Source organism: Danio rerio, chromosome 15, assembly GCF_052040795.2.
Source record: "Danio rerio strain M-AB ecotype USA chromosome 15, GRCz13ab, whole genome shotgun sequence".
NCBI lineage: Eukaryota > Metazoa > Chordata > Actinopteri > Cypriniformes > Danionidae > Danio > Danio rerio.
The window spans coordinates 35,341,783-35,368,673 of NC_141035.1; the positions used below are offsets into that span (position 1 = coordinate 35,341,783).

The window sequence follows — 26,891 nt, forward strand, 5'->3', positions numbered from 1 at the left end:
ATTTCTTCTAAGGCGGTGACTGAAGTCAGTTGCAGTTTTGTGTTTCTTCTCTGTGTTTTTGCTTATTAACAGCAGGTGCTCATCATCAGTGCTCATTCATCACTTAATTAATCATTTCATTGACTCATTAAATTGAATAACTTTAACTCAATTTAGAAAGGGACCAAATACTATCTAAACTGAGTCAATTTTACTAGGAGGATTTTGCTGTGAATATAAAGTATGTCTAGGGGAAAAAAGAGAACAACGTTGCATTTTCTTTTAAGCATTTCTGGAAGAGGAAAAAAGCAGCACAGCTTTTAAGAAAGAGATTTCAGGGCCATCAGGTGTGAGATTCAACATCTTTACGCAAAGCTGTGTAAAATGTGTGGAGAAACTCATTGAGTCAGATAAGAGAACAAAGGCGCAGCTCCTGCTAAACCAGCCGTAGATCCTGACTCCACATCACAGACGCGGCTCTGTGTTTTCATCTGCAGGCTCCAGGATGTTCTGCAGATCTTATGCTATGATTATAATGTACAGAAAGCGGACATGTTCACCCGCACTGACATCCAGCCTGATTGTTGATGTTAAAATAGAGCTGCTGTTATGTTAGCTCATGTTTGCTTAGTTATATTAAATAAAGTGGTAACACTTTACAATAAGGTTCATTAGTTAATGAATTTACTGACATGAACTAATCATGAACAACATTAGTACAGCATTATTTAACCATCATTGAACATTTACTAATGCATTATTAACATCCACATCCATGCTTGTTAACATTAGTTAGTGCACCGTGTATTAAGATGAACTAACAATGAACAACTGTATTTTCATTAACTAACATTTACTAACAACAATAAATACTGTAGTAAATGTATTGTTCATAGTTTGTTCATGTTAGTGAATGCTTTAATTAACATTAACTAATAAACCTTATTGTAAAGTGTGACCAATAAAGTAGCCCTCTTTGAATTGTCTTCTTTTTTTAATATATCCCAAATGATGTTTAACAGAGCAAGAGCAAATTTTCACAGTATGTCTGATAATATTTTTTCTTCTGGAGAAAGTCTTATTTGTTTTATTTCGGCTAGAATAAAAGCAGTTTTTAATTTTTTAAACACCATTTTAAGGTCGATATTATTAGCCCCTTTAAGCTATATATATTTTTTTGATAGTCTACAGAACAAGCCATCATTATACAATAACTTGCCTAATTACACTAACTCGCATAGTTAACTTATTTAACCTAGTAAAGCCTTTAAATGTCACTTTATGTTATAGTGTCTTGAAAAATATCTAGTAAAATATTATTTACTGTTTTCATGGCAAAGATAAAATAAATCAGTTATTTGAAATGAGTTCTGAAAACTATTATGTTCAGAAATGTGTTGAAAAAATCTTACCTCTGTTAAATAGAAATTCGGGAAAAAAAATAAACAGAGGGGCTAATAATTCTGACTTCAACTGTATAAAGTCATTTTAAATGACTAATTTAACTTTTTTTGGAAAAAAATCTAAATATAACTAAACAAAATGTATAAGTAAAATCATTTGAATTTCATTGCAACTATTCACAGATATATAATAAAGAAAGAAAAAAAACTACCAAAACTAAAACCAAATCAGAAAATGTAACAATAAAATTAATAAATTAATTAAAGCTAAAAGTTAATTAAAACTATACAGACATATGTAAACAAGAATAACAAAAAGTACTTAAAAGGACAAAAACTATGACAAAAGCACACATCTAAAAACCTAAACTATATAAAATACTCTACAATTTATAAATTTAAATGTAATTTAAATATAGTTGATACACATACATTTTAACTACACACTCGTATATATAGACAACCTATAATACAGTTGGGGTAAAAAAAAATGTAACACCCCTGAATTATTCGTTTATTTTTTCCCTAATTTTTGTTTAATGGAGAGATTTTTTCAACAGATTTTTAATCATTATAGTTTTAATAACTCATTTCAAATAACTGATTTATTTTATCTTTGCCATGATGACAGTAAATAATATTTGACTAGATATTTTTCAAGACACTTCTATACAGCTTATATTCTATAGAGCTTATAGTACAGCTTAGGCTTAACTAGGTTGATTAGGTTAAAATGGTGTTTAAAAAAATTAAAACTGCTTTTATTCTAGCCGAAATAAAACAAATAAGACTTTCTCCAGAAGAGAAAATATGTGGTAAAATATGTGGTAAAAATGTGGTAAAAAAAATGCCACTGTTTTTTATGTATGTACATTTTTAACTGCACTCGACAAAAGCACACCTGGAACCCATGTTTAGTTGTGTGTGTGTGTGATCTCACCATCTTCAGGGTCAGTGATCTCCACTGCCGCCGCCTCTGGGAACTCGAGCGCTGCCATGACGGGCTCTGACAGGACGATCTGGAAGATCTCTGACTGCTCATACAGACTGTCTGACATGATCCGCACCTTCCAGCTAGCGGTGGTCTGACCTGGGTTAAACTGAACCTGTTTCTGGGCCTTGCCTCGGAAATCTTTGTCCTTTTCCGCTGTGCCATCTTTGGTCCCAATACCTTTAGAATGAAAAAGTAAAAAAGCCTTTAAGGATACTATTTTCTAGCCGAGATGCTGGCTAAAGGGAATATAGCTTTATTTTTTAGCAATTTAACATGATGTTGTTAGAAATACATTATTGCTAATAATAATAATAATAATAATAATAATAATAATAATAATAATAATTAATATTATTATTATTATTATTATTATTATAATAAATAATAATATATATTTTTTTAAATAAGAAAAAAATCTTGTTTTTTTAAGGTAAGAATGTCTTTGTACAGAATATTTATCACAATAAATTAAAATATATAAAATGTTAAAAATATTATTAAATTATAATATAATATTTTATCATTCATTTATTAATTTTCTTGTCAGCTTAGTCCCATTATTAATCCGAGGTCACCACAGCGGAATGAACCGCCAACTTATCCAGCTCATTTTTACACATTGGATGCCCTTCCAGCCGCAACCCATCTCTGGGAAACATCCACACACTTATAAACTATGGACAATTTAGACTACCCAATTCACCTGTACCGCATATCTTTGGACTGTGGGGGAAACCGGAGCACCCGAAGGAAACCCACGCGAACGGAGGGAGAACATGCAAACTCCACACAGAAACGCCAACTGAGCTGAGGATCGAACCAGCGACCCAGCGACCTTCTTGCTGCCACTACATCGCCCATATTTTATCATATATATAAAAAATTTGAGCTAAAATTGATACCATATTAGAACTATAACCATTAATTTAGAAATGTGTCTATATGTTATTAAATTGAAAAAAATTAGACTATCACTTACTGATTAAAGACCTTTGACAAGTTCTGGCACCCCTTTTTAGATTATCCGCTGGCTAACTCTCTTGATTCTTAAGCTGAGCAATAATATATGAATGCATTATTATTCTTTTTCTTTCTTTCTTTATTATCATTATTTGTTTATTTATTTATTAATTTAACTTGATTTTGATTTGTTTTATTTCGGCTAGAGAAAAAAACGGTTTTAATAAAAAAAAAAACATTTTACGATCAAAATTATTATTATTCTTCTTAAGATATATATTTTCAGATTGTCCACAGAACAATCGTTGTACAATGATTTGCCTAATTACTCTAATTTGCTTATTTAACCTAGTTAAGCCTTAAAGAATGACTTTGTACAGATTCACAATAAATGAAATTATATAAAAGGCAAAACAAACAATTTAAAAAATATTTTAACTTTCAAGCTAACATTCATATCATTTTAGAATTATAATAATAATTTTAGAAATGTGTCTATATATATATATATATATATATATATATATATATATATATATATATATATATATATATATATATATATATATATATATATTAAACTGAAAAAAATTTGACAATCACTGGTTATAGCCGTTTGACAAGTCTCTTTTTAGATTATCTGCTGGCTAATTGTCTTGAGCTGTAATAATTATTATCTTATTCATATTGATCAAAGCTGAGCAATAATATATGAATAAATATTTATTATTGTTTTTTTATTTATTTTTTATTTTTTTTACTTTTTATCTATTTATCATTTCATTTATTTTCTTTTTGGCTTAGTCTCTTTATTAATCCGGGGTCGCCACAGCAGAATGAACCGCCAACTTATCCAGCATTTGTTTTACGCAGCGGATGCCCTTCCAGCTACAACCCATCTCTGGGAAACATCCATACACACTCAATCACACTCTTACACTATGGAGAATTTTGCCTACCCAATTCGCCTGTACCGCATGTCTTTGGACTGTGGGGGAAACTGGAGCACCTCCACACAGAAACATTAACTGACCCAGCTGAGGCTCGAACCAGCGACCTTCTTGCTGTGAGGTGACAGCACTACCTACTGTGCCACTGTGTCACCCTTATTTATTTATCTTTATTATTTTTTATTTTTTGTACTTATGTTTATTACATTTTTTAATGGGAAGTTAGAGGCTGTTGAGGAAGGGAAGAGTTTATTTGGGGTAGAGTTAAAAAAGTAAACACAAAAGTATTTTGTTTTGCAAATAAACAAAATTTCCCTAGATAAAAACTGACAAACTGAATAATTAAAATAGATGATTATTTTAAGCATTTTAATCGTATATTATTACCAGAACAAAACAACCAAACAAAAATAAAATAAAATAAATAAACCTTTTAGATAAATTTGTTTTGTTGCAGAGTTTACAGCACATAATATGATCCAGAGATTCAAAAACATTGCCGGTGTCATTTCAACAAACTGCCTGAAGTGAAGTGAACATCTCTGTCAAGGGACTGACCGGATCTGCTGTTTATATCACCTCGTCCGCGTTTCTATAAATCACAGCAGAGCTTTGTTAACAGTCAATGTAGTGATTCTGCAGCACGCGTGACGCAACCATTCAGTAACAAAAGCTTCAAAGAGAGCCGAGTGTCATTCTTTAAGATGAGAATAAAGTGAAGTTTCTGAAGGTTAGTCTTTCCCAACCCCTTAGAAGATCAGATGCTCATCCTAGCCTGTCAGTCCAGGATGATCTCTGTCCACTTGGGTTAACATGGCTTTTTACAGTGCCAGCAGCTTCATGGCAACCTTGGCATTGTCAGCTAGCGGGCAACACCACAGAAGCCTCAAAGGTCACTAATAAAATATGAAATAATAATAAAACTCGGAAAGCAGTTGTCTAAAAGAAACCTTGACTATAGTGGGTTGAACCTTCTACTTTAAAAAATTAGGAAAATACCTTTTTTTGGTTTTCCGCAAAAAAACCTTTCCGAATTTTCATCGTCAGTCTTAGCCAATTGTCATAATTTGTTTTGGTTTAATTTGGACTTTCCACAACCAATGGCAGATCCCCAGGAATCGGATAGAGGCTGGCTTGGTCTTCCCTTGATCCTAATAGACATACTGTACAGCTGAAGTCAAAATTAATAGCCCTTTTGTAAATTTTGTTTTTGGTAATATTTCTCAAATTATGTTTAACAGAGTAAGGAAATGTTCACAGTATGTCTGATAATATATTTTTTGTTCTGGAGAAATTCTTATTTGTTTTATTTTGGCTAGAATAAAACAGTTTTTATTTTAAAAACAAACAAAAAAAATCTATATTTTAGCCCTCTTGAGCAATATCTAGTAAAATATTATTTACTGTCATCATGGCAAAGATAAAAGAAATTATATATTAATAATTGTTAAAACTATTATGTTGAAAAATGTGTTGAAAAATCCAACAGAAATATGCGTACAGGAGAGCTAATAATTCAGGAGGGCTAATAATTCTGACTTCAAACTGTATATTTTTAAAAACAACTAAACACTCTATTGACAAATTTTAACTCCATCTCATGACGAAACAAAACTATTTTACATATTGTCTGAAATGTGGCTAATTCATATAAATACACTGAAAAAAATTTTTTAAAGACGTTTTCTTGGGTTTACTAATCTTTTTAGTTAAGTGGTTGTAAACAAATTATTTGGGCTGAAATTAAACAAACAAATTAAGTTGAACATTACTAAATTTAATATGTTTAAATTCAACACATATAAATTGTTTGCAACATTTTTTTTCAGTGTATATATCATTTCAAAAGCCCATTGTGCCACAACACTGTAAAAAAGCAGATGCAGTTATAGTTTATCCAAATATGTTTTGTCTATTGTTTCAGCAATGATATGAATTTAATACATACTACACAATTCACACTGTTTTCGAATCTACTACAGTTTAAGTTAGAATTATGAAACCTCCTGAATTTTTAGCCCCCCTGTATATTTTTCCACCAGTTTCTGTTTAGTGGACTGAACATTTCTGTAGACAAGTGAAAAAAATACAGCTTAATAATATTGACCCTAAAATGGTTAAGAAAATTAAAAACTGCTTTTATTCTAGCAGAAATAAAACAAATCAGACTTTCTCCAGAAGAAAAAAAATATTATCAGAAATACTGTGAAGAATTCTTTGCTCTGTTAAACTTTGTTTGGGAAATCTTTGAAAAAGAAAATTTACAGGAAGGCTAATAATTATGACTTCAACCGTATATACACTATCTGTCAAAAGTCTTTGCCGCCTATGCAAGTTTTAGAAACAACAAATAATAACTTGATTTCTAGTTGATCATTTGGTATCAGAAAGGGCTTATATGAAAGGAAAAGGCCTCTAGATTATACTCATTTTACCGAAATGTCTGGGGACTGGGCTGTTCAATCCTGGAGAACCTTGGACTTCTTTGCTCTCAGGAACTTTGATATGGAGGCTGAAGTATGAGACGGAGCATTATCCTGCTGAATACTTTGCCCTCTCCTGTGGTTTGTAATGTAATAGGCAGCACAAATGTCTTGACACCTCAGGCTTTTGATGTTGTCATCCACTCTGCAGATCTTATGCATGCCCCCATACTGAATGTAACCCCAAACCATGATTTCTCTTCACCAAACTTGACTGCTTTCTATGAAAATCTTGGGTCCATGCGGGTTTCAATATGTCTTCTGCAGTATTTTTGATGATTGGGATGCAGCTCAACAGATGATTCATCTGACAAATCGACCTTCTGCCACTTTTTCAAATGATCAACTAGAAGAAGAGTTATTATTTGTTGCTCTTTCAACTGGGATCGACTTTTGTCAGGTAGAGTAGAATAGATAAAGGCATTTTCATTTGCATTGATAGAGATACAAGGTTTCCTTGCAGAAGAAATGTAAATTGAAAGCGGAAAGGCCTGATTGAGACAGTTACTAGAGAAACATATTTATGAGCTTAAGGAAGAAAAATGTGGATGCCATGGGTTTTTTCCCCCTGTGGCATCTAAATCTTTGAAGCATATTTGAAAAAAAAAAGTGCTTTGAAATTAAGGTGTATATCACAAAAAAGTAGGGGTTCTGTTTGCAAAAAATGCCTGCATAAAATGCAATTATTCAGTAGGGTATCAGTCGATTATAATAAACTTAAGATAGAGAGAAAAATCTCAATAATAATTGAAAATAAATCATAATTTCAAAGACTTCTTCATCTCCCCACTTCAGTACAAGACGGTTTGTGATCCAGGCCCAGCACGTGGCAGACGAACAGCAGGACAGCAGCTAGTCTTTTCGGTGGAGCTCTGGACCGGAACTGAGGTGAGTTGAGGAATGGTGGTCAAGCTCAGCGTGTGGATGGAATATTCATCTCTTTCATGAGAACTTGTGAAGGTCTTTCAGTGTGATCCTGCAAAAGCCCATGCAGAGGGCAAGCTCTAGATTTTACAGTTTGTAGCTCATGAAAATGGAAAACTCCCCCTCTTGGGAATGCTTAAACTCTTCATGCCTGAACAGGTCAAAGCCATGACCTTAGTGCCATGGTTTATTAGTCGGCTACAACAACTGATGTAGATTAAAACAATGATTTCAGATTTATTCCAGAATCCAGAATTGTCCATTAGAGTAAAATCCACATTTTAAAATTGACCGATCAACAAACTTTGTAATAAATAGTCATCAAATAGACGTGTTAACACAGTTATATTTGTGCTGTCAGTAATAGACGTCTAAGAATAACCCAAAATTACTTTAGTTTTGAAATGAATGACCAACAATTGTTAGCATTTATTCGATTTATTATTTTATTTAATAGTTTTATTAGATTTTCACTAACAGCCCAAATTTAGCCTTGTTTTAGATGTCTATTCGATATCTATTGGACTTCTTTCACAAAAAAAAACGGTTTTCTTGCTTAGATTTTTTGCCTTGCTTCTAATCCAAATATCTAAAAATTCTTAAATCAAAATGTTTTTGTAGACAAGCAAGAAATAGAAATAATATGCTTTATGAAATAATATGCCAAAATGAAGTCAGTTTTAGTGACGCAGTAGCGCATTAGGGAGTGCTGTCGTCTCACAGCAAGAAGGTCGCTGGTTCGAGGCTCAGCTGGGTCAGTTGGCGTTTCTGTCAAGCTCGGACAGAAAACAGAGAGGTTGCAGTTCAAATAAAAAGTTTATTTAGAAAGAGGATGAACAAAGGCAGCTGCCGTTCCTCGACCACCCGTGGGAGAACGCAGACTGGTTGAAGGATAACAGAAAATCCACATCAGCTCTCTTGGAGTGGAGCGAGGGCTGTAGCTGGCGAGCGCAGGTGAGGAGCTGGGTATTATCAGCAAGAAGACTGCGCAGATCACAAGTAAGCAAAATAAAGTTAAATAATAAATCAGGGAACTAAACTAGACTAGCCTGGAATAAAAGTCTTGTTTTCTTTAGAGAGAGAATGTCCGTAGGCTTTAATGAACATAATAATCTGACAAAGTGTAACAGGACAAGGCAGGTACAAGCAGAGAGGTGATTGGATCAAATAGAAACAGGTGAGTAATGCATGCGCGCCAGCGGTGATTGTAAGGGGAAACAGCTATAGTGAACAACAGAGAAGGTTAGATCAAACCTCACTCATGACTGTTTCTGTGTGGAGTTTGCATGTTCTCCCTGCGTTCGCGTGCGTTTTCTCTGGGTGCTCCGGTTTCCCTCACAGTCTAACGACATGCGGTACAGGTGAATTGGGTATGATAAAAATTATCCGTAGTGTATGAATGTGTGAATAAGTGTGTATGGATGTTTCCCAGGGATGGGTTGCGGCTGGAAGGGGATCCACTGCGTAAAAAAGTGCTGGATAAGTTGGTAGTTCATTTCGTTGTGGCGACCCCAGATTAATAAAGGGACTAAGACAAAAATAAAAAGAATAACTGAATGAATGAATGAAGTAATTTTTCCTTAAAAAAAAAAAAAATCTGACAATGATGTAAGCAAAATAATCAGATGTTTCATTTTGACATAATATTATTTTGCTTATTTCACTGGCAGATTATTTTGCTAAATTTTGACACATTAATTCTTAAACCAACACCATATATTTTATGCTAAGTTTATATATAAACTAATTTCGAGATTTTCGTGCTTATGATTGACCACAGCAGCTCCTGCATTAGCAGTCAGGTGATACACCAATCAGATGAATTTGAATACGTGTAAATAGCCAGATTTCCTTACCTTAGACATTTTCGTCTAGAAGAATCTCCCAATTCACCCCTATTTCATCCCCTCTTTCTTAATTAAATAGGAGGGAGCTCTCAAGACCTACCTGAGCTCAGACTCCCCTCTCACCTGATTAAACAAGAGGGAGCCCCAGGTTCGAGGATCCCCGGAGCACAGGGACAGGACAGCATGCCAAACTCGTTCTTACTTATCAATCATCAGCTAAATGTGAACTCTTGAATTATCTTCTTGATTCCTCTTGATTTACGAATTTAATTTGAAATTACACATTTCTTTTAGATATCTGGACTACAAACAAGACAAAAACTTTAAATACACAACAATGCTTGCTGGGCAACTTTTGGTGGTGTTTTTAAAATCTAAAAACTCTCTAGGCTTAGACTAATACATTATGAAACACATCACAGACAATATAAAAATAACTAAAAATGTTTTAAAATAAGTCTACAAAACTAAACAATCTAGAATACCTATGTTCTTTTAAATATATGTAATATTTAAATCTATTAATTAATTAGAATAGTATTTATCTAAAATTATTTACTGACATGTTTTAAAATCAACTTAAAGAATCTTTTATGAATATGAATATTAATTAATTAAATAAATCTTACTGACTTCAAATCTTTAAACAATGTGAATGTACAGTCAGCCCATGAAAAAATAAAAAAATAAACTCCAACAAGATCACCAGAACATTAATATGAACTGATTTATTTATCAACTAAATGAATGAATGAATGAATAACTAACTAAATAAATAAAAAAGAAACAAATGAAAAAAAATATATAAATAAATAAATAAATAAAATAATAATATTTTATTTATTTTAATAAATAAAATAGAAATAGAAACAAATAAACTAATTAATACAATTATATATAAATAAATAGAAATAGAAATAAATAAGCAAATAAATAAAAGTATAAATAAATAAATAAAAATAGAAATAAATAAAAACTAATACGAATATATAAATATATAAAAAATAAATAAATAAACATATAAATAAATAAAAATATAAATTAAACAAGCATATGAATAAATAAATAAATGAAGGAACAAACTAACAAACAAACAAGCAATAAATAAATAAATAAATAAAATCAAAACACCTCTTCCCACTAATTAAGTAGTAATTAAATTTGAATATGCTAACATCCACAGCTAAACAGCTGACCCCTGACCTTTTCCCCTACAAGCTTCCAGATCCAGCCTCTAGAAGATTGAACATTTTAATTTCTGCTGATACTGGAAACTCAACTTTTCTCCTTGGGGACATGAAATGAGATATGTGGGTGGTTGATCTTAAAACCAAGTCAGAAAAACAAGCATTATCAATGAGGATGTGGGTGGAAGCACAGCTATGATGCAAATCAAGTACCCAAATCTGATGACATGATGAGCAACATCAATAAGGGTTCAAAGAGCCCCAAAACAGTGATGTTCTAAAGAGACTCCTATCAGCAAATTATAAGTCACAGTTACTTAACGCCAACAGAGAGAGACACTCTTCATTAAATCTTATCAGTAGTCCATGACAGGAAATTAAATGTTCTCTTAACATCACTTACTGACAAATGAGGTCTCGCCAAGGTAACCTCTACGTCTCAAAAGCACCTCCAGAAACTTGCTTTCCTCATCCACTTGATAGTACTCTTTCTCCAGGGAGATCCAAGCCCAGTTTAGCCGGAACTGTTGGTTTTTCAGCTTGTTGCCCCCTACGGAAAGAAACACATCGAACATTAAGTCAGGAGTAGATAAAGGGTGCTGTAATGATTTGGAAAGAATCGATAGTACAGTAAACTATGGTATGTTTGCAGTGCACTTATTGCATTAATCTGAGTACAAATGTAGCCAAGTTTGACTTAACTACAACCATTTTGGTTAGAAGCGTCTTTTCTCCTTTGAAGTTATAGCTTTAATATGGCCCGCTGAGGTTTAATGGAGCTGACTCTTCCAATTCATACATAAAGCTTTATTCATCTCAACAAGAGCAGTGTGGTATCCGTCAAAATCTGTGATGCGGCAGTGAGGGGAAGCGCAGGTCTAATTGCTTCTTTTCTAATTAAAATAAAAAAGGTTTGTCTGCCTTCTATCTGCACTCGTCTGTTTTATCGTCTGCGTTTGAAGTGGGATTCAAAGTGAAGGCTCGCTCCTGGAGGGCATCCCTACCAGTTACAATCTGCACGTAAAGACAGACTTCAAACACACACACACAAACATGGCTACTTCCCTATGTATGAATTCAAATATTGTAAAAGAAAAATGCAATAAATTAAATATGCATAATTCAGATACAATTATGTAAATATAGGATGTAGTTTGATAAAATTAAAATTGGAATTTTGACTTTTTTTGACCTTGTCGGTAAGATTTGATGATCATTTTATGCACAATATATGAGATTAACCATTACTCCATAAAACTACATATACATAAACATACATAGTGAAATGCAATCAGAACACAATTAAATATTTATGATTTAGATATAGCTCTGATAATATGGTTCTATTTATGAAGAATTGGGATTTTGTGGCTTTTTGATTTATGCACAAAATAGGAAGGCTCTAATACAAAATAAATAGATGGAATATATATATACATAAAACATTAAAAAGCTATACGTCTAGTCAGTCATTTTTAATGAAAAATTCATAATTAATTAGTAAATTTAAATATGAATAAATATTTAAATGCATCAATGCTATTTAATGCAAAAATATGGAATACTTAACAATATATTTTTTAATAAAATAAAATCATAAATTAATAAATTAATTAATTGATAATTAATAAATATTAATAAAAAATAAAGATAATAATAATAATAATAATAATAATAATAATAATAATAATGATAATAATGATAATGATAAAATTAATAATAATAATAATATTGATAATAATGACAAAAAATAATGATAATATTGTGTTCCAGAGAGCTAGTTACCACCTAATAATAATAAAAAAATAATGATAATAATAATAATAATAATAAAAAAAAATAATAATAATTGATAATAATAATAATAAAAATAATAATAATAATAATAATAATAATAATAACTACACTACACAACATGTGAGAGTTGCAGAGAGCTAGCTATCACCAAATAATAGTAATAATAATAATAATGATGATGACGATGATATTATTAATAATAATATTAACAACAATAATAATATAATAATAATAAAATGATGATGATAATAATAGCAATAGCAATAATAATAATAATGATAATAATAATAATACTTCTAATAATAATATTAATAATGATGATAATATTAATAATAAAATAATGATGATAATAATAAAAGTAACATTAGTAATAACAACAATAATAATAATAATAATAATAATAATAAAATAATAATGCTAATAATATTAACAACAACAACATTAATAATAATAATAATAATAATAATAATAATATTAACAATAATAATAATAATAATAATATATAATGATGAAATATTTATATTGCATATAATTTTAAATGGCAATAAAAAAAATCAAAAAGTGGATTTATTATTAATTCAACTGATTATATGCTTATGCTTTTCAATAAACTCAGTTATGTTTCACCAAACTCCCTTATTTAATAGCAAATGCTGAGACACACACACAAACACAAAACACACGCAACACATTCTTTATACAACAAAGAGAAAGATTGATCTGTATGACGGACCTGCCTAATCAGCATTTGGCATGTATCGTTTGTCAAGTCCAGTCCAGCTGGCAAGTTAAGAGAGAAAAGAGACAGAGAGGAAGCGAGAGAGAGAGAGAGAGAGAGAAAGAGAGACAGACTTGAGTCAGTAGGTCTGCTCTTTTCTGGCTCCTTTGTACTGAGCTATCAGTGGACTGCGGTTTGTTTGCTTTTGGCAACACTACACAGGCCGTACCCACACCGCGCACTCCTTCTCTCCTTCCTCTTCTGTCCAGTCGTCACGCTTTACAAACCCATCACGTCCAGCTATCCCCATTTCACTTCCATTCAAAGGGCAAGGCACACAAGTTAGATTTATTTTTTTACAGTTTATATGAAAATATCTGTGTTTGTAGCACCTGCTATCTACCTTTTTTTTTTTAATATTTTGTACTGTTCTCTAGCATAATGTTTTTAAGACACATCCAAAAGCATCATAATTTAGAAGTAATGGTCTATTTTCTGCCCTGTTTTAAGCCCCTAATCTGAACACACGTTTTGAAAACGCATGGAAGATTGCAGGGTAACACTTTATTTTGATGGTCCATTTGAGTATTAGTGGACTGTCTGCTTAATATCTGTTGATACTGCTCCTTCAACAGACATTTAACTGACTATAAGAAACTTTGCAATTATATGTCAACTTACACTAACCCTAACCCCAACCTAACAGTCTACTTATAATCTAATAAGAATTAGTTGACGTGTAGATGCAATGTAACTTAAATTCAACAAACGGACCATCAAAATAAAGTGTGACCAATTGTGGACCCAAAAGTAAACACCCACACTAGGCATGGGACGATAACCATTCTCAAGGTATATCGCGGTTTGAAAAAGTGAAGGTTTTAAAATCGGCAAAAAATTCAGTAATACCATTCCTAAGGTATGTGAAAGATTATTTTTTATTTATTTATTTTTTGTTTTGTTTTTAGAACAACAGTATCTCCAGCAGAAAAGATATAAATAGATGCTATTTTAAAATTGTAAAGAATTCTGTGTAGAATTAGGCAGCAGAAGTCAATGATTCATTTCCATTATTCAGCCTGACAAATTTGGGGTTCCAAAATATTTTAAATATTTTTTTGTTTTTTACCCAGACATTTTCAAATAATATATATATATATATATATATATATATATATATATATATATATATATATATATATATATATATATATATATATATATATATATATATATATATATATATATATTAGAGCAGTAATCACAATACAGTGACACTGTGAAAAAAATTTTTGTCCAAGGTTATCATACCGTCAGAATCTTATACCGGCCCATGCCTAACCCACACTCAAAACAATATTTTTACTGCTTGTTTAAACTATTTATTTAAAATGAGTTGAAACAACAAAATTTTTGAGTTTTTAAGGGACAACTTAATTGTGTTATGTTCAATCAACAACAAAAAAAAAAGAAAGAAAAGAAAACATGAAGTAAACTTGATGGATTTGCATTGAGACACGATGAAGTGATTGCGTGGAAACCAGGATTTTTAGTTAAGCAAATTTTAAAAATTGTAATTGTTTTTGCTTTGAACAGAGACAAGGTTCTCAAGAGCCCCTTTCACACAATGATTCCAGCAAATATCTTGAAAATTTTCGGAACAACTTTACCCGTAAACTTAAAAAAGCACTGTTCACACAGCAAAGGACAGTAAGGAATTTTCATGGAAAAGACCATTCACACATCCGTTCCAAAATACCAGCAAATTATGACATAATAAACCAGAAATTCCCATTTTATTAAGGTGTATCCAAATAAATGGCCCACCCTGTATATGGCTAGTATTGAATTTCCATTTACCTTTAATCCACAGCCTCGGCAAACAGTTCTGATTGCATTTTAGAGTCACGACAGTCTGGAGTCCTACGCTGTCAAGAGCTGTAAGCAATTATTTAGTTTAGCCTGTATATGTTTTTTGACTGTCAAAGCAACAGTAGCTATTGATTGGATCACTAGGGGTGACACGGTGGCGCAGTGGGTAGTGCTGTTGCCTCACAGCAAGAAGGTCGCTGGTTCGAGCCTTGGCTAGGTCAGTTGGAGTTTGCATATTCTCCCTGTGTCCGCATGGGTTTCCTCCATATAAATGGCCCACCCTGTGTATATATATTGCGATCAGGATTTTCAAAAGTATTACAGCACTGTGTAAACATTTATTATTACCATTTGTTGAGTCTCCCCATACAGTTTGATACAGCGTTTGGACCCAGAAGCTGCTTCGCGTGACGTCACACTTAACAAGCAGATACTACGTTTGAGGAGCACCACATAATTTGATGTAGTTTACTTTCCCTCATGCAATTTTTTTTGCTTGAGTTCATTTATTTGAACTTGTGTGACATTATTGATGTGAATTCAGCGATTACGGTGCAAATGATGCAGCAATTACAGTGATCAACGATAATTTGTCGCTGTTTGCGCATTTGCTTTAACTTTGTATGTACGTTACACTCTCAGAAATAATCTTACCAAATCTGTCACAGCACACAGGTATAATTTTGTACCATACAGGTAGACATTACTACCTTTAGGGTACACTTTTGTACCTTTAAGTTTCACTTTTTGAGCTTAACGTTTCGCTTTTGGACCTTTAAGGTACTATGTGGTACACATTTGTACTTTTTATGTATTAATATGTACCTTTGAGGACTTGTTAGGAACAAAAATGTACCTATTGAAAAGGTACTGCCCCAGTGAAAGATTTTCTATCTTTATTTCTGAGTGTAATTTACTCATGCAAATACTTAATTCTGAGTTTGGTGTAAGCCCAGCATTGAACTGTATACTAAAAGAAGAATTTAGATTTCTCAATATTGTTTTATGTACTTTTATATATAGAATTCATAAAAATAAAATCTGTAAATCCAAACAAAGATCATGATCAGTGAGAAAGATTCATTAAAGAAGATAAAAAATAAATCAACAAATACCACCTAAAAGAGTTTCATCTCTAATGTTTCACATTTAAACCTTGACAAAAATGGATTAACAACTAGGAGATACTCTTTCCAACGATGCGGTTTCTACTAAAGTGTTCATAAGAGCTGCTTTTATGAAACATAACAAGCTCTATCGGAGAAAATGGCTTCAAACCGCGGAAAAATGAAGCCCTGTCAGAGCGGAGAAATTAACTAGGAATGACAGAAGATTCAGATCTGAGCTGAAGTACCTGGCTCATCTTCAAAGTCCGACATTTTGCAGAATAATTGGCTGTGTCAACACGCTTTTGATGAAAGAGAATTGGAGATTCGCAGAATACAAAGATTTCTGGCCTTCACCAAAGCCTGCTCTCTCTCTCTGACAAGACGAATAAACAAGATTTGTTTCATTTCAGAGGAAAGGATCTGCGGTGAAATTTCATTCTGCATCTGCAAATGACAAAATACAGTAGCAATATCAAATCTGCAGCTCAAAATGATACTTGTTGTCCTCAAAGGGAAAAGTGAGAAATCAAAGTGACCTTTAGTTGCTCTAAAATCTTGTAAAACTTTGTGTAGAATAGATTGTGTAGGATAAATAAAAGTGGAAGTTCATACGCTGTAGGAAGTTTATGTATTCACAGTGTTCCTATCAGCATCGACGTTCATTCACTTCAGTCTTTTGTAGATACTCCTACAATAGACCACCTCAAGCTTTGATTTTAATGCACATATTCACATATATTGATAAGTGGTGTTCAGCTATTGTTCTAAATCCGGTTTGCAGTTCAGGTATTGGAGGTGAGATTGAGTTTCAGCTGGATAAACCTACTTCAAAGGGTTGAAGGAAAACCTTGCAGTTAATTTATAACTGAAGGTTAAGATTGCTGAGCAGGGGTTTCTTTAACACAAATGTTTTCTCAAGGTCTCGCTTTCTAGGATACGCTCGAGTGCATTACGTTCAACCCCCCACCCCTTGTAAGGAGGAGACACTGCTTTGAAAAATAACTGAAACTATTATTTCATTATTTTTCATTTTCTTTGATGATATAAAGCAATGTTGGGACAACTAAATTAATAAATTCATCACATTATGAAACTATTTTTAAGGCAAGCACACTACTGTCTGTTCCCATTTTCCTGCCTGAGTTTGCTAGTTAGTCTCCTTGGTTGTTAATTACCTCACACCTGTTCTGTTACTATGTAATTGTTTTTTTCTGTCTTTATGAAATAAAGTCTTTTTAATTGACTCTGTGTTGCGCAAATATTTGTTAGATTTTGTAGATATATTTTGCAGATAAATGTTTTTTCTCATGTAAGCCTCTGTTTTCCTCTGTTCTTTGTTTGGTTTTATCTGTGGTAAAATGCATAGTTTCCTGTTAATTAAAGTATTTTTAATTGACTCTGTGTTTTGTGAAAATGTGTTTTATTTTGTAGATAAATGTTTATGAATTCCTAGCATTTAATAAATCGCCTTTTCATGAGAAAGAGAAAATTTTCAAAAGTAAAACTCTTTTTTGGTGTTTAAAGGGGGCCTATTATTTAGAAATGACTTTTATAAGGGGATTAAACACAGTTGTGTGGCATCAGTCTGCGAATATAACCAACTTCTAATTGTAAAAGTTTATTAATTTTTTTATAATCACACTTGATAAAAAAAAAAAACACTCTGCAGAAACATTGTCATTGAATTCTCTCTTCGTGCATGTCATTAGAGGGGGGAAGCCCCACCCATTAGTGATGCTCTCTCCCTCATTAGCATAGGAGATTAGTCTTGTTTTTAAATCTGCCACTATGCTGACACACAGGCTTTTGTAACTCCGCCCTCTTTGGAAAAGATTGCTGGTTGCACAATTAAATTTAAAGGTGCTGTATGTAAGTTTTGTCTCTTCTAAAGATTAAAATATTGTAATATGTTTGCAGAACATTCTTGTTTATAAGAAAAACAATGCTAAAGTCAGATATTCTGCTTTGATGAAATGTCAGTTATGTGCTGGAATGGCCGTCTTTGTTTTGGTCCCTTTTTTTTTAGGCTTAGTTCACTCTGGTAATCCCTCTAAAAACAAGGAATCTCAGAAAGGGCAATTTAATGTCCGTTCTGTCACATTCTTAAATTGTGCATACCAAATATATATATATATATATATAAATTGCGATATTTGCGTGTAAATAGACACGTGAACATTTTGAGTTCACTTGCTTCATTTGCCCATCAAATCCGCTTCATTCGCGCATTAAATTCACTTCACAACAGATGCTGATTCACGTGATGGGCAGGGCTTCTGTCTGCCCGGTGACTCTAGCTTAGTTGGTAAATGGCTAACATGGATTTTATTGAGAGAATATCTGTGTTTATGTGCTTTATGAAGGCTGAAAAACAGCATCGGTTCATTTGGAGATGTGTCTGAGTCCACTAGATACTTTCAGAGGTACACCCAGCTCTGTGAGCTCATAAACTCCTTCAGAAACTTAACCTGGATGATAGAAGCTTTCAGTCGTGCTTTTGACAGAGCCAAGCCCAGTTTGATGAACTGTTGTTAGTGTCGGCAAAACGATCAACTCATGCCGCTTCATTTACACGAATTGCGTCATTCACGCCGCTTCATTTGCATGTATCACACCACAGGATGTCTATTCGCATCTTTGCATTGAATTAACATGTAACTCACACATGCTTGATGCTTCTTCTGCGTCTGGTGTGAATGCAGCATTAAAGGGGCAGTTTCAACGAGGAATAGAACATTATTTTTTTGCACTTTGAGCTAAAACTTTACATACACACTCTAGGAAATCAGAGCCTTATTTTATCTCTTAAAAGAGAGGCATAACAGGTCCCCTTTAAAAACTTTTTGAAGCACTAGTTATGCTGTTGCTTTGGTGTTGTTTTAGTTAGAAATAATTGAGTAGATAAAAAAAAACTGTTTTGCTTTTTAAGGTACATTTTAAAGAAATTTAACTAGAAACATTTTGAAATAGATTTTAGCGTAGTTTAAATGTAATCTAAATTTCAAAAAAGTGTCAATGAAGAAATTTACCAAAATCATGGTAAAAATGGCCTCATTCCAAACTTTCCACACATTTATAATACAAATTGTGAATGCATTATTAGGTTTAAAGGTCAGTCAGGTAAATATGGGAGTGCTGTTTCACTGTAAGATGGAGTTATAGTATTTTAATAATATAAATTTAAATCAACATATTCATGGAAGATCAAAAAGAATTTAGAAAAGGGGTGCCTTTCCATTTCATGAACAACTGCCTATCACTTTTTGCATTACAGAAAAGATGATGTCCTCTGGGCAGAGCAAATATAGACTTAGCAGTCACTAGAGTCCTAACATAGCATATCCTGTCTCTCAGCAGAAGATAATAAGCATGACATGGGCTTTTGATGGACAGATGTGTTATGAATGAGACTCAGGCTGAGCTGTGCCAACTCTGTGCCCTCTGTCTCCTCCATAAGCACAGCGTCTGCAGACTGACCTTATTTGGTCACAGGGGAGAGCGAAGGGCCTGCTGTGCCCACCATCGACTCCTTCATCACACAGACTCCTGCCTGCTAGGCATCACTGCTCAACACTGCTAAATGGAAAGTGTCTGGCTATTTTATAGAGTATAAGAAAACTTGAAACCCAATAAATCCGAAAGATACTATGATTCTGATATATTTATTTTTATTTACAAAGGTAAAAAAGTACATTGTTTATAAAACAGTCTAAATTACTATTATCATTATTATCAGAGTATATCAATTACTCTGCCCATATACGGCAATAAGAAGAGGACACACTACAGTTTGACAAACATTGCTGCTGTTAGACAACATAATGTACTTTTGAGGCTTTTTTAGTCGACAATGTAGTTGGTTAGATGCAACCATGCAGTTTATTTATAAGGATAGTGCCTACTTTAAATATTTATACTTTCGCAGAGATAGCGTGTCGGCGGCCATTAGCCTGTCATTGAGCAGAGGTAAGATAGTTGACGTTGTGCATCCACAAGGTGGCGATAGAGACTGCATCAAATCATTATAAAACTTTAATTCTAAGTCAATCTCCCTCTCTTGTTGTAGTGCTGTATTAATACCATATGATTGTAGTGCGCTGAGTGTGAGATGGGACTTACACATTAGGAATGTGTATATATTGTGTCGGCCACTCTTTGTATAACCCTTAGTCACTTTTTGGATGGCCATTTGTTTGTTTCTAATGCGTCTCCTGTTTTCGTTACTGCAGACTAGTCCAGTGAAAAGAAATGAAGAAGAAATGCCCGCATGCGTTTAGCATTTTTCCTTATCACAAACACAATATTTTTTTGATTGCAACAGAGAATTACTGGGAAATCTATGTAGACTGACGACATTTCATGCTGTTCAGCCTTATAATCTTAAAATGTGAGCAAAATCACTTTAGACATTACGCTAGAGAATCATTCAAATACTAGCTCTAAAGTGACGTTTGTGAAGTAGCAACGGTTTCTGCTGTTCTGATGTCAGCTGCAGATGTTTAGAAATGGCAGAAAAAAGTAGTTTCTCAAACAAAACGATTTTTAGACTCTCCGTGTTTGATTTTCTTTTTTTATATACAATTGAAATCAGAATTATTAGCCCCCCTTTTATTTTATTTTTTAATTTTTTTAATATTTCCAAAATGATCCTAAACAGAGCATGGAAATTTTCACAGTAAATCTGATAATATTTTTTCTTCTTGAGAAAATCTTATTTGTTTTATTTTGGCTAGAATAAAAGCAGTTTAAAATTTTTTTAAAACCCATTTTAAGGATAAATTTTTAAGCCCCTTTAAGCTATTTTTTATAGTCTACAGAACAGACCATCGTTATACAATAACTTGCCTAATTACCCTAACCTGCCTAATTAACCTAATTAACCAAGTGAAGCCTTTAAATGTCACTTTAAGCTGTATAGAAGTATCTTGAAAAATATCTAGTAAAATATTATTTACTGTCATCATGGCAAAGAAAAAAAAAATCAGTTATTGTGAATGAGTTAATAAAACTATTATGTTTAGAAATGTGCTGAAAAAAATCTTCTCTCTGTTAAACAGAAATTGGGGAAAAGGATAACCTATGGGGCTAATAATACAGGGGGGGGGGTAATAATTCTGACCTTAACTGTACATGATCATGTCGTCAAACTGTTGTGTAAATGCAATATCACACTCGTAGCAGTCCGATGTGGCTAAATATCATCACTACTGGGACATTAAGGCACTCGGCCTCCAGTCTCGTGCCAAAGCACACCTCTCTCCAGTGCAATATACAGCCATATCACACTGCTACTTGTGGGATATTGCTCATTTAATATTATTGTAAAATAATATTATAATTTAAAGTGAATGTTTTCTAAAGTCTTAAAATAATTATTCTATTAATGTGATTTAAAGCTTCATTATTTCAGTATTCTTTGCCACATGGTCCTTTGAAATCATTCTAATATGCTGAAACATTTAATATTATTTCAAATATAGAAAGCAGATGTGTAAGATAATATTTTTTGTGTTACCCACAATACTTGTTTTTCAGTATTATTCAGTAGCTCTAAACATTCTAAAGAGTTCAAAAAAGTTCTCTAAAAGAGTTCTAAAAGACAGCCTCTATATAAAATACATTTTTGTAACAATGTATATATATTTTTTATGGTCACTTTTGATCAATTTAATGTGACCTAGTTGGAGAAAAAAAATCATAATAATTCTTAATACTACTGTTTAGAAGGGTTGTTTATGTTTTTGAATGATTTAAATCATAATTATTATTGAATAATAATAATGATAATAATAATAATAATTATTATTATTATTATTATTATTATTATTATTATTATTATTATTATTATTATTATTATTATTATTGTTGTCATTATTATTATTATTATTTTTTTTTTTATTTCACATTTTTAACCATTTGTCTTTTTATTTATTTATTTATTTTTTATGTATTTTGTTCTGTAGTTCAAACAAATATATATATATATATATATATATATATATATATATATATATATATATATATATATATATATATATAATAACAAATTAAAATATGTAAATAAAATAAAAAAGAGACTTAAAGAGAAAAACAAACAGGACATAAATTTCAATGTTATAAAGTATTAAACCAATTAAATATCAAGTATTATACAATATATCTTATTTGCAAATGTTTACAAATGCATAGATAAAATACCCGGCCTTTTCCCCCATTCATTTTAGTTTCTTTTTTGATTCCATGTTGCAAAGCAGGGTTGTTGTGGAAACCATTCTGATGCTTCCCGGGTCACTAAAGCAGGATTCCCATGCACTCTAGTGAGGAGGAGCTGCCCGGAAGTTCATTGAAGTTCAGTGCAGCTCATTTACGTGTGTCTCGAGGAGACAAGGAGTGAGAAATAAAGTGTGTTTGTGGCTAAAGGTCAGTCTGATCCTGGGGAGTTGCACCATGCTCTAGTGACCGCACTTCCAATCATTGCTGAGGTCAGTTCTCTATTACACACCGGCTTAAATCCAACACCATCCCAACCCCCACTTCAGCTTGAAAATACCAACCAGACTCTAAGAAAATGTGTGCATGGTGCAACATTTTTGCAAAACAAAACAAAACAAAACAAAACATGATATTCTGTTGCTAATTAAATGTTTCAAGTAAAATGTCCAGTGAGTCGCATTCAAAAAATTTTTTTCTGAAAATTTTATTTTTGACATCACACTGCAGACAAATGTGGTCCAAATCTTTTATTTATTTTTTATTTTTTTGCCTAAACATAACTCAGATCTGTTGAGTAGACTGTGAGTAGCCCAAATCGCATGGAATCTGATCTTTTCAATTCCGATTTGAGCGACTTTCAGACCTAGAAGGGACGTGAAGGTGGGAAAAAAAAAAAAAAAAAAAAACTGGGTGTAAGAAAAAAAAAACTGGGTGAAAGAAAAAAAAAAGAATAGGAGAATCTGCTGATCTGGGATCAGTTTATCATTCGGAGCGCATCCGTCAGTGCTTATACATGCATTCACTGATTCAGAGGTTGCATAGAAAGGACGATGATTGACGCGCAGCTTTAATGAATAGAAAGTTAATGCATTTTTATATCAATTTCAACGCACATTCAAGATAAAAAATATGGGAAAATACTTAATGATAGGATGATAGCGAGATAAAATATGGCAGAATACCGGCAAAAACGGGAAAGTTGACATGTCCAGAGGACTCTGGACTCTGCAAGCTCACACACACACACAAAAATATCTACAGATAAACATTCACCACCGATCCCCTTCCAAACGCCTTCGTGTGCTTTTACCCATGTGGGGCGTGGGCGGGACTGTGACTTGCACCTTGAAATGGCTGCTGTACCAGTTGGCTGCCCGCACTCAACGGATTGTTTTCCATTACCCCTGTTCCCATCCCCTGTGTCTATGTTGTGTCTGGCCGGTGTGCTTATGCTAAGATAAGGCTGTTTTTCTCCCTTTTCTCACTTTGTCCTAATCAAGGGCAAGCTGAGGGAGCGTTTTTTTTTTTTTTGCCTAACTGTCCAAATGTATCTTTCTTTGTTTCTTAATGCTACCTCCTATGATCTATCTCCCCCGAAAAGTGTGATGTTTCTTGTATGGTCTGGGGGGTCCACTTTCGCTATACGAAAGTGTAGTGACAATAAAGGCTTTTTTGATTGATTGATTGATTGATTGATGTAAGTGAACAGGAAGTGTTAGTCAAACAACAGTTTTGCGAGGGAATGCAAAGACGTTGAACATATTTGCGAAATAACTCAAAAACGTATCTTCCTACCTCTCACTATTTTTTTCTCTCACCCATTTTTTTCTCTCACTCATATTTTTCTCTCACTCATATTTTTTCTCTCACTCATATTTTTTCTCCCACCCATTTTTTTTTCTATCACCAATTTTTTTCTCTCACCCATTTTTTTTCTCACCCATTTTTTTTCTCTCACCCATTTTTTTTTTTCTCACTCATTTTTTTCTCACCCATTTTTCCCCACCATCACATTCCTTCCAGGTCTCCATATAAATCAAATACAGATCTGATGTTTTGCAATGTTTTGTTGACCACAGTGTAAACGGTTATGTTGGAATTCATGAGACTTTTACAGAATTTTTGGAAGACACACTTCATTATTCTGTACTGGTTCATGCTGCAAACACTCTCTACTTCTCAGCGGAAAAGCAGAATAGCACACAGGGAAGATACTTTATTGATAAAATGTAAGGTTGTTCATTTTGATAATTTTTTGAATGACAACTGGCGTACATTTACCAAAAATTAACCCATTAACCTGTAACCAAAAAAAAAAGAGGATTGCTCATTAAAGCTACTACCATAATAAAACTGCACATATAAAAAGAATAAAATACGTAGGCCTACACGAAATACCTATATTTCACTTACTTAATACGCTAACAAATCCAAATGCAACAAGTTTAATGCTTTTTTTTTATTGTTGTTAGGGACAAAATCCTTCAATAAGCGACCAAAGTTCCAGTTTCACTTAGATGAGTTTCAACTGGATACAGCATATGTTGTCTATAACAAATTAACATGAATTAACAGGATAGATTATCAGACTTGGCAAAGAATAGAATTTTTTCTTAATTCTTAAATAATTATTTCACTGCCACCTACAGCGACATAGCGATGTTTCCCATTAGACATCATACGATGCCAAATTGGTCGAAATTGTGCAACCTTAATATTAAACAAAATCAGATAAGGTACTTCATACAGTACACACATTGTGTGCATAATTAGACATTTTGTGCTGTGCGTTGTTGTACAATTGAGCATGCGGGTCAGTTTAGGATCATGATCTGTTCACACTAAAAATCTGATATTGGCCACATTTATAACAACAGTGTGAACAGTTATGCACACAAAAAAAATAAAAAAATCAGTATTGAGCACTAAACCTCATAGTGTGTACGTAGAAGGTACAGTTGAAGTGAAATTGATGGGCCTCCTGTGTTTTTTTTCTTTTCAAAATATTTCCCAATTGAGCTTTAACATAGCCAGGAACGTTTCACAGTATTTCCTATAATATATTTTCTTTTAGGATAAAGTCTTGTTTGTTTTATTTCGGCTAGAATAAAAGCAGTTTTTAATTTTTTTCAAACTATTTTAAGATCAATATTATTAGCCCTGTTGAGCATTTTTATCGATTGTATGCTTGATAATATAAGCTCAAACATTGTTAAAGCGCTAATTATAATATCATCATAAAGATATACATAAAAATAAATAACATTTGTTAGTGTTTTACTGCATACAATGTCCATTTCAGCTTAAAACTATAGCAAACTGTCCATTTTTAGAATGTTAACTAGCTAAAAGCATGGTTTTCCTTGGAACCCGCAGGAGGAAAATAAATTGCATTTCTTTTCAAGTTTTTCAAAAAACTTTTCACTATGCCTCTAAATGGAAAGAGGACATGTTAACCGGCTGTATGAGCATCTAAGTGGCAGGCCAGGATGACAGGGTCTTTTTACCCTCAATTGTCAATAAATCGAGATGATGTCTCACCAAAGCTGTCAGTAAAAGCTTCTCACCCATAAACCGCATCCGCATCCGTCCCTCCCCGGAGATGCTGTTTGTGCAAGGTGTTTTAACAGTCTCTGAACGTTTTAAAGGACACATTTCCAGTGCATTAGGCATTTCCTCTGTTTAGTGGATTGTGTTGGTATTGCGGCCTTTGCTGTGCCTTTACTCAGCTATCACAATGGGCCGGGGGTTTATGAAGGTCAGTGTTCTCTATATGCCTGGAAAACACTGGCACACAAAAACTAAATCCTGTAATTTGAAGTATAATCCTATTAGCACCAGTTCATTCACACAAGTTCATGAACCAAAAGGATAAATCAGTCTCTTTCTCAAGTATATATATATATATATATATATATATATATATATATATATATATATATATATATATATATATATATATATATATATATATATATATGTGTGTGTGTGTGTGTGTGTGTGTGTGTGTGTGTGTGTGTATGTGTGGCTTATAGTAGGGCTGCACGATATATTGTTTCAGCATCACAATAGTCACATCACAGGATTTGCAATGTTGGATTATAATGTTCTATCTGCATGAGTTTTTGAAGCCTGTGATTGTATAAGGGTTTTAAAAGCATTCAGACATAAGTAATTGTACCATTACTAACTTTAATAATGATTAATTTTATTGGATTATTTTTATATTTATTATTCAATTACACTGTTTATTTCAATAGTTACCCATTGTTTATTGTATTTATCTATGCTTTTAATTTGGTTATTTGTTTTTTATGCAGATGCACTCTTACAGATTCATCCCAATCAATCAAAACATGCTAAATTCCTTCCAAATGGAGATATTCAAGTAATCTGGTGAAATCGTATTTACATCGCAATATACATCACAGAATAACAAAATTTTGGAATGTTAGATTTTTCCAATATTGCGCAGCCCTAGCTTATAGACAATCTTGCTCAAAAGTATTATACATTTATGTTTGTACAGTATAACAATTATTATGTCTATGGGAAGTGGCAATAAAGATAATATAAAGATAGCTATAAGTGTGTGTAAGTGTGTAGGCAGATACAATTAAATACAATAAAAAAGGAAATTAGTTATTAATAAGTACAATACCAATAAGAACTAAA

The 26,891-nt window shown here is 32.6% G+C and overlaps 1 protein-coding gene across 2 annotated transcripts in view; it reads right to left on the minus strand.

The window, feature by feature from the left end:
* Positions 1-26,891, minus strand: part of frem2b (FRAS1 related extracellular matrix 2b) — a 159,810-nt gene that overhangs the window by 68,210 nt on the left and 64,709 nt on the right. For both annotated transcript variants that reach the window (XM_087283168.1, NM_001137661.1), the window contains exons 3-4: positions 11,131-11,277; positions 2,323-2,553 (exon numbers count right to left, since the gene is read on the minus strand). In XM_087283168.1, the coding sequence (XP_087139294.1) occupies positions 2,323-2,553; positions 11,131-11,277 (378 nt within the window). The remainder of the gene's footprint in view (positions 1-2,322; positions 2,554-11,130; positions 11,278-26,891) is intronic.